Source organism: Convolutriloba macropyga, chromosome 13 (assembly GCF_964194025.1).
Source record: "Convolutriloba macropyga chromosome 13, txConMacr16.3, whole genome shotgun sequence".
NCBI classification, from domain to species: Eukaryota; Metazoa; Xenacoelomorpha; order Acoela; family Convolutidae; genus Convolutriloba; species Convolutriloba macropyga.
Window position 1 is genome coordinate 2,221,663 of NC_134480.1, and position 10,304 is coordinate 2,231,966.

General features: G+C 36.9%; 1 protein-coding gene across 1 annotated transcript in view; it reads left to right on the forward strand.

Annotated features, from left to right (window-relative positions):
• LOC142352083 (NFX1-type zinc finger-containing protein 1 homolog) overlaps positions 1-7,532 on the forward strand; it is a 50,721-nt gene extending 43,189 nt beyond the window's left edge. The window contains 2 exon segments of the mRNA XM_075404446.1: positions 2,944-4,894; positions 6,725-7,532. Of these exon segments, the coding sequence (XP_075260561.1) occupies positions 2,944-4,894; positions 6,725-7,532 (2,759 nt within the window).
• The last annotated feature ends 2,772 nt before the right edge of the window (positions 7,533-10,304 follow it).

Consider the following 10,304-nt stretch of genomic DNA (forward strand, 5'->3'; position numbering starts at 1 on the left):
AGATATTTGCGATCGATTTTACGAAATGAAGGTATTTGCGATCGATTTTGCAAAAAGAAGATATGTTTGAAAGAAGGTTTTGCGAAAAGAAGATATTTGCGATCGATTTATCAAAATTATCATGTCTGTTCTTCTTATCCTTCTTACAAAATCGAAAAAAAATCAATGCTGATGCCCATATGTCTCTTTGATGTGTTCTGGTTTTCTTTGATTTTTTTTCGTTTTGACCCCAAAAACCTTAAATCATAGTCAATTTGGTCTTAAAGAACTAACACTATCATGTTTTGGGTCAAAAACGAAAAAAAATCAATGCTGATGCCTTTATTTTCAAATACGATGCCCATATGTCTCTTTGATGTCTTCTGGTTTTCTTTGATTTTTTTTCGTTTTGACCCCAAAAACCTTAAATCATAGTCAATTTGGTCTTATAGAACTAACACTATCATGTTTTGGGTCAAAAACGAAAAAAAATCAATGCTGATGCCTTTATTTTCAAATACGATGCCCATATGTCTCTTTGATGTCTTCTGGTTTTCTTTGATTTTTTTTCGTTTTGACCCCAAAAACCTTAAATCATAGTCAATTTGGTCTTATAGAACTAACACTATAATGTTTTGGGTCAAAAACGAAAAAAAATCAATGCTGATGCCTTTATTTTCAAATACGATGCTCATATGTTTCTTTGATGGGTTCTCGTTTTCTTTGATTTTTTTTCGTTTTGACCCCAAAAACCTTAAATCATAGTCAATTTAGTCTTAAAGAACTAACACTATCATGTTTTGGGTCAAAAACGAAAAAAAATCAATGCTGATGCCTTTATTTTCAAATACGATGCTCATATGTTTCTTTGATGTGTTCTCGTTTTCTTTGATTTTTTTTCGTTTTGACCCCAAAAACCTTAAATCATAGTCCATTTGGTCTTAAAGAACTAACACTATCATGTTTTGGGTCAAAAACGAAAAAAAATCAATGCTGATGCCTTTATTTTCAAATACGATGCCCATATGTCTCTTTATTTTTATTGGTGTTTTTGTATTTTTTGGTCGCTTGCGGCCAATTGAGTGTTGACGGACCCTGATTTTCTCTGAGCTTTTAGACTAAGTTGAGGCGTTTTTGACGTTTCCCCGGCTATTTTAGGCGTTTTTTTTCGGCTATTTTTGACGTTTTTTAGACCTATTTTGGACGTTTTTTCGGCCATTTCTGACGTTTTTTTCGGCTATTTTTGACGTTTTTTAGACCTATTTTGGACGTTTTTTCGGCCATTTCTGACGTTTTTTTTCGACTATTTTTGACGTTTTTTAGACCTATTTTGGACGTTTTTTCGGCCATTTCTGACGTTTTTTTCGGCTATTTTTGACGTTTTTTAGACCTATTTTGGACGTTTTTTCGGCCATTTCTGACGTTTTTTTCGGCTATTTTTGACGTTTTTTAGACCTATTTTGGACGTTTTTTCGGCCATTTCTGACGTTTTTTTCGACTATTTTTGACGTTTTTTAGACCTATTTTGGACGTTTTTTCGGCCATTTCTGACGTTTTTTTCGGCTATTTTTGACGTTTTTTAGACCTATTTTGGACGTTTTTTCGGCCATTTCTGACGTTTTTTTCGGCTATTTTTGACGTTTTTTAGACCTATTTTGGACGTTTTTTCGGCCATTTCTGACGTTTTTTTCGGCTATTTTTGACGTTTTTTAGACCTATTTTGGACGTTTTTTCGGCCATTTCTGACGTTTTTTTCGGCTATTTTTGACGTTTTTTTTCAATTGCCAAGTCTAAAATCAGACTTGGATTAGACTTGCCAAGTCTAAAATAAGACTTGGATTATACTTGCCAAGTCTAAAATCAGACTTGGATTTAGACTTGCCAAGTCTAAAATCAGACTTGGATTAGACTTGCCAAGTCTAAAATCAGACTTGGATTAGACTTGCCAAGTCTAAAATCAGACTTGGATTTAGACTGCCAAGTGTAAAAAGTGACATGATCATGGTTCTGAATCAGTAATGAAATAAGACTTGGATTTAGACTTGCCCAGTACTGAAATTGACTTGGGGTTAGGTCCGGGTTTAAATTATCTAATCAAATAAAACTCTGAAAAATGTTTGTTTGTCTATACTTTTAAGCCGCATTTAAACAAATATTAAATATTGACGAATTTCTATATTTTTTTCATCCATTAGTTTTTTTTATCAAATTTCAAAATTTTGGAGTTATTAGTTTAAAAATGGTTTTGAAATTGGGCGTTTATAACCTAAATGATTCTTTAGTGTTAATCCCGGTGTTGTTCGAGTTGCTTGCTCTTTTCGTGCGAAATGTTTTGAAAAGTTTTTTTTCCTGTCTCAAAAGCAAATATTTTTCTTTTTTTTTCATAAGTGAATCATGTTGATTAAAAACTAGTTGATAGGGATCATGAATTTTACCAGAAATCAGGAGATGAGCCGTATGAAGTTCATTTGAAAAGCAACCTTGAATTTTTTATCACAAAACTACTCGACAGCGCAATATTTTTTCAGAAATGAAAAATAAATTAAATAGAAAAAAGCAAAAAAAAATTATCGTAAAAACTCAAATTTCTTGGTTCAGCCATTGTACGCCGAAAAAATTAATTTTAGGTACCCAATTTTTGACGGAAATTAATTGTTTTTCCTATTTACGTCACCATAGTTTACGGTATCCGTTTTAAATGCGTACTCTGCATTATATAATTCTTTACTAGAGATTTTCAAAAATTGAAGTTATAAGACACATTAGTTGAGGAAGCGAGAAATTCCTGCCTTGTTACCCCTCACTCTCCTAAACATTTTATGTCACCTGTACGAGTTGTTTTGCTCAACGTGAATGTATTTTTTTTAATCTTGCGGGGAAAAGTTTTGAAATGAAACAATTCGTATTTCGATCCGATTACATTTGGACATTCGCTCTGCGTTAATTGCAGTCTATTTTATTCAGCCGTGATTGTGGTCGAGGAGGCAGCGGAAGTTTTGGAACCCCAATTGACAGCCTTGTTGAAACCCTACGTACAACACCTGGTTATGATTGGAGATCACAAACAGCTCCGACCACAAGTGGAGAGTTTCGAACTGGTCAAGGAGTTTAAATTTGATATCTCAATGATGGAGCGACTTATACGAGGGGGTATACCATATTCCCAGTTACAATTCCAAAACCGAATGCGACCATCAATTTCACTTTACCTAACCGACATTTACCCAAATTTGAAAGATGGTCCGAAAACTGGCGCAATTGAGCGAATTCAGATGTTCACAAAAAGCTTGTTGTTTTGGACACATCAATGCGTAGAAATTTCAGATTGAAGCTATACCAACGAAGAGGAAGCGAGACGTTGCGCAGAACTCGCGAATTTTCTCGTGGGTCAGGGTTTCCAACCGTCTACCATAACAATAATCGCAGCTTATAAAGGACAAAAAGGGCTGATCAGAAAGAAACTGGAAGCTATCTGGAAAGACACGTCCAAGAACAACTTTGCGGCAGACCAAATGAACATCAACAGGTCTCAAAACGGTAACCAGTTACAGATCCAGACAATTGACATGTACCAGGGTGATGAAAACGATATCGTGATTGTATCTTTGACAAGGTCAAATGACAAGTTCAAGGTTGGGTTTATGAAGGAACTGAACCGGCGCTGCGTCGCCCAATCACGGGCAAAACGCCTTTGCGTCTTTATCGGAAACGACAAAATGTTTGAAGATTTACAACACTGGAAATGGTTTATTCATAACTTACAGCATAACAAGTCTATCAGTAATGATCTGATCATTACGTGTCCCAGACTAGAGCATAAAACTCAGACTATCATCAGAGTCTCCGATTCCACAGGATTCCCTCGTCCGGATTTTTGCAAAAAGACTTGTGGGTTACTGATGAACTGTGGCCTACATAAATGCCCGCAACTATGCCAACCAACCCATTTACACACTCAATGCAGACATCCGATTCGATACAAAGACGCTCTGAAGTGCGACCACGAACGGACTCGAAAATGTTTTGAGGATCCCAGAAATATTTCTTGCGGAAAACCCTGTGCGTTCACGTTTTCAAGCTGTGGTCATCTTTGCACTAAGTTCTGCGAACCAAAACATGATCATACATACTGTGCAACCCGGGTTCCGACCTCTTGCAAAGCATGCAAGGGACCTCTGCAGAAACAATGTCACGAATCGGAATCGAAAGAAAAATGCAAAGCCACCGTCCAAATTATTTGCCCAAAATGTCGAAAACCAGGAACTAAATTATGTCACGAATCCGCAGCGTCTTATACGTGTCTTGAAAACTGTGTTAAGACTCTGCCCTTTTGTGGTCATCCCTGTAACAAGCTGTGCTGGCAAGCTTGCCCTGATAAAAAAGAAAATTGCCCAAAATGTCAAGAGCTGATCCGGCTTGAAAATGAACGGAAGAACAAAGAACTGAAAGAGCGGCATTCGAATGAAGCTAAAAAGTTCAGAAAAGAAATTGAGGACGTCAAGAACGGAGCTCAAGGAATTATAACCTTCCGCCGGGAGGTTCTGTCCCTTAATGGCGAGACATCAGCCGAATATATGAAAGTTGAAGATATGGTTATGCGAAGCGTCCAGCAAGCGCATCATTGGTTCCCGAGGGTCACAAAAATTGAAAAGATCAAAAACAGCAAGCTCTCCGCTAAATTTCACGAATCAGTTGCAAAGATGTTTGACCCCAGTTATATAGACCAGAAGTTCCACGGAACTAGCAAGGATGCGGTGGAGAATATAATAGAGACGGGGTTCCGACCGTCATCCGAGGGCATGTATGGTCCGGGGGTGTATCTGGCAACCGATTCCTCAAAGTCTGCTCAGGAGATCTACACCAAACAAAGCAACATGCTTCTTGTATGTCGCGTCGGTTTGGGAAAAACTAAAAAGTAAGCATCCATATTTCTTCCTTTTACATCTTTCTTTTCATGAAAGAAAAAATGCTGGATTGGTTTTTTCAAAAATCATTAATCTTGTCCATCTTTAGGTACCAATGTTGCGTTTCACTATTTTTCTTATAATACAAACTTATCTCTAAAATTATAAAGAAATGTGTTTCACCTTTAGCAAGACCTAGGCTGAGGTTTCCAGACCCAAGCGACCTCTAACCAGACCATTTAGTTCACACGCACTGGGCTATAGTGCGACTCAAATTACAGGGTCTTGAAAGGGTTAGGGTCGCTTGATAGTCAGAACAATGGTCACACAAAGGTCTGATCAGAGACCTCTAATGTCTGTCATCAGCTTGAATTCTCAGAAGGTATACCAGCGTATCTTTGAAGCCTGTTAATTTTTCATTTGTTCAGAGAAAATACCATATTTTTTTACAAAAATTTTTAACAATATTTTTTCAAGCAGTTTCAGTTTTATTTTAAAAATTGAAGCTGCCTGAAAATACATTGAACAACTGCGTGAAGCAAGGTTAAATTTTTTTTATATCAATATTTTTTTAAAATATTTAACTTCGCCTCAATAAAGTAGTATACTTTTCCCTTATTTGCCCCTATTTGAACAAGAACAGCGCTTATCAGTTTGTAAAAAAGTACAATCCTGGTTTGACTACTAAGAAATCATGCAGGATCCTTGTATGTTTTCCAAGAAATCATATATGAACCTAGTTTGATTACCAAGAATCACGCAACTAGTTTTCATAAATCTTTTTACCATTTATGTTTTTAAATATTTATTCGGTAAGGCATCACCTATGTGATTCCCCGGCATCACTGTGTGATCCACCAGAAGACCGTAACGTACACTATCATTTGCAAAGTTGCGCAATAAATAAAAGAGTGAGTCCAACGAGATAACTACAGTTTTGATGAATATGATATATAATGCGTTTTGTGAATATGTTCAAATTGCAAAGGTATTCTTTTAGTGCTCACACAGAATCAATTGTGGACTGCAAATGCGATATAATAATTTAATATACCATCTGACTACATTATACGGGAATTTGTGGCACCAGTCAATGTTTTATGTGTCATATATGACCTTGCATGATTTCCAAATTTCTTCAAATTCAATAGAGAATGAAAATTTTACAGTTTTCATGATTTGAAATATTTTGTATGATCCCTGTATGACTACCAAGAGTTCATGCAAATCATATATGACCTAGTATGACTTCTAAGATTTATGTATGATGAGCAACCCGGGTTGAAGTAACAGGGATTGGAAAATTTTAAGCAAGTATCAAATTTTACCTGTGGAGACCTCATGAGAATTTATGAAAAGCCTCGCATTTTTTTTAACTTTTAGCAGTTTTATGAGCTCTGTCAATAATAAAGTACCCAAGATTCAAATGCATGAATTGGTACAGATTGCTCGTCAAAACACTCTTACTTAAAATTTATTTTACGGTTGGTATTGTACCTCAACTTATCAAAATACAATGGTCAAACTTTGAAGTTGATCTGGTTTTTATCCAATATGGATATATGAATTCGAAGATTCCCTTTTTCTGAAAAAGTGTGAGCAGGTGGAACAATGTAGTGACGGCCAAATTTTTGCCCAGTTTATTCTGCGCCTTTCTGTGCTAAGCTGGAAACTAGAGGGCATTTTGTCAGACACTTTCAACTTTTTTAATAACAGCTGAAGGAAGAACGTAGAATAGCCTGGAGCGTGAGCAAAAGGAACATTAAGATACAAATTCCATAATATTATCAATCTGACCAAATTTTTGTCCATCCCAAAACTGGGTTCTGCAAACTTTACAGGTGTGAACAGGCTTGGAACTCTGCAAATGGCACTAAACTTTTCAATGAAGGTTACGACTCCATTTTCGCTCCTCGTAATACGAAGGGTTCCGGGGGTGTCCTGTTTGACGAGTTTGTCTTGTTCGACCCGGATCGGGTTCTGCCCGAGTACATTGTCCATTACTCGAAGAGTATCGTGCCCACATCGTCCGGATTTTTTTCAAGTATGATTGGATCGTTTGGAATGGCGTTGGGCGGAGGTTATCGGAAGGTTAAATTAGAACTGAAAAGAGAAATAAACAACCCTGAAACTCAAAATTATATGATAGCTGCGTCAGTTTTCTATACATTGCTTAACCGACCAGGGTATTACAATGGCCAAACCTTGTCTGCTGTTTATTATCACTGCAACCCGACACTTGAACAACTATTTGAGTTAGAGTGTACCAAAATGAAGAAAAAGTACCCCGGAGACGAGGGAGATCCCATTCTTGCATTTCATGGAACTCCTAACGATGATAACATTGACAAAATAGCCCGGAACAATTTTGATTTGGGCAAACTAAAGGATTGCTGGTATGGTTGGGGAGTGTACTTGTCCGAATTTCCAGATGTTAGCATCGGATACGCCGGAGATACACAGAAACTTCTGTTGTGTAAAGTTCTGCCGGGTAAATCCCGCGACGGTGACTGCGGGCAGTCGGGTCCTGGGAACCTATGTAGATGTGATTCGCACCGAATCGGAGCGTCACCCGAAGGACGGGGAACTGAACTCGTGATCAACAATGTGAACAGAATTCTTCCCTGTTTTGAACTGCACCTCAACTGAACCGACATTTGGTCCTTTTTTGGTCAATTGTAGAGGGGTTTTGTAGAAGAGATCGATTCGCAATCTTGGTTTTGGGTAAAGTTGTTTGCAATTAGTCTTGTGAAAAATTATTGTTAGCATTCTCAGTTTTACCTGCAAATGAGCGACGTCAGAATATATTGTAGATACGCAATATGCATTGATCAGCCATTTTGCTTCTCAATTTTTTAAAAAAAATCTTTAAAGTTAGATACTTCACGAGTAATGAGTGAGCAAGGAAACTGCGTAAATATTCAAATAACCCCTAAAAAGAACTATTGTATTCTCACTGAACAAGATGGTTCGTGCGAGTCTCTTCTGGGCACAGACTTCCAAGAAATTAAAGATGGGTTAAAAACTAGACCACTAGCAAGGCGAAAAAACTTAATTAGCCTTTAGGAAGACTGTCAAAGCTCAATTTGCTTTTAATTATTGTTAAGATTTATAATTAAACATCGTTTAACCTTTCTTACGGTTTTTCAACAATTTTTCTCTTTATTTTTTTCAAATTTTTTAAATCCAAACGTATTTCAGTGGGCTCAATGGCGGGTATTCTGTCTGCAGTGTTTTAGGTTCATTCGCTGCTTACTACCAGCGTGCTCGTAAAACGTTTCAGTTGTATTGTTAGTACGGTAAATGATATCTCTTTTGCGATGAGCAGAACTAATTAAAGCTGTAATTGTCTTGGTTTTGAACGTTTTAAAGTTTTCTTGATGGCAGGTTTTCAACATCCAATTTCTGTAACTCATCATTTAAATTATAAGAGCTTAGACCTCATTTTGAAGCTGGACGCCACAATTTTTAATTGAAAAACATTAGCGAGGACCATGAAACCTCAAATAAAGACCCTGGCTTTTGTCCAACAACACTTTTTCTTTCACAAGTATTCATGTAAAGACGTCTTACCAAATAACTAAATGTTCAGTGTTTGGAATAAATGCAAGTACATTGCTGACTATGTTATTGTTAATTCGAATTGATTGCGTTTTTGTGCATAAAATTTTTTGAAAAAATTTCGCTCTTAGATTCAGCAATATTGTTTCAGTAGAACACGATATCACCTCTTCATGTGTGATTGCTTGTGTAAACAATTTTTCCGTTTTACGTTAAACGAGTTACACATTGAGTTTAGTCTTACATTTGAAGCTTCCTTTTTGTGAAATGAAAAAGAGTATCCTTGAATACTTCTATTATTTCAGTAGTCCAATTGAAACTCTTTGATAAGGCTCATATCAAATTTTTAAGGTAGTTTGCTCATTTTTTTCTCAGAAGTGATTAATTTTTAGTATATCATAGATCAGCTGCAGTTGAGGGAAATTTGCTCATTTAACGTATGGTTCAGAGTTCATTTTCGAGAGACACATTTTTCTTGTGGCACGATATAATCGTTGAATTGAAGTTGAATTTCGTTTCCTCTTTTAAGTTTTTTCACCAATTTTTTTTCTCGTTGGGACTTTTTTTTTCGTTGTGAGTTTTTTATGTATGTATTGAGTATGTATATTTTTTTGTCTCTCAGTTCCGCATTTCTGTTTCATTTTTCTGCTTTCTGGCTAACAATTTGTCTCTTCTCATAAAATTGACCCGAAGCATGTTATATGAAAAAAGATGTCTACTGAAAATTGTTAGTTTCTATCTGGGGACAATTGTAAAAGTTGGACACTTGTGACACATTTTTCTTTCGTAATATCCTCTATCCCGGAGGTTTTCAGGCAATAAAAAAGACCGTGCTATGATTTTTTTCGAGCTATTTTGTTTTGTCTCTTTCGCTTAGTTGGTGTATAACTTGCCCTTCAGAGCGACACGCTATGTTTTTTTACATAGAAACTATTTTTTTTTCATAATTTTACAAGTAACGTACTAACAACACAAAATCTAACAACATAAACACACAATATGCAACTAGGGGTTAAAGAACTGCGGGGTGGGGTTGTGGGGGGGGGGGTGTTAAAATGGATTCCAATTGACAAAACCATTTAATTAACAAACCTATTTTTACACGTTTAATTTTTAAGTTACTTTGATTTTTACAAGTTTAATCTAGTTATACATGTTAAACGGTTTTATTTATTACAGGTGTGATGCGGCATGGAATAACGCAAATGGTGCTAAACTTTCGAAGGAAGGGTTCGACTCAATATTTGCGCCTCGCAACACGAAGGGTACAGGGGGTGTCCTGTTTGACGAATTCGTCGTTTTTGACCCAGATCGGGTTTTGCCCGAGTACATTGTCCATTACTCAAAGAACGCGGTACCCACAACTTCAGGCTTGAACCAGAATGTGTTGAATACAGGAGGAATGACTTTGGGTGGGGGTTACAGAAAGGTTAAGCTGGAATTGAAACGAGGAATTAACGACCCCCAAACCCAAAACTACATGATGGCCGCTGCTGTATTTCACACTTTATTAGCAAAAAACAGTTACCAAGGAGCTAAAACTCTCTCGGCGATTTACTATCATTGCAACCCTAAACTTGAGAAGACGTTTGAGTCAGAATGTTTGATAATGAAAAGCAAATACCCCGGGGACAAGGGTGATCCGATTCTGGCCTTTCATGGGACCCCAAATGACGCCAACTTAGACAGTATCGCTATGAACAATTTTGATTTGAGTAAACTAAAGCACTGCGCTCATGGTTGGGGAGTTTATCTTTCGGAGCTGCCCGATGTTAGCATTGGCTTTGCGGGAAGCACGCAGAAGCTGCTACTGTGCAAGATACTCCCCGGAAATTCCCATAACGGAGATTGTAGAATGTC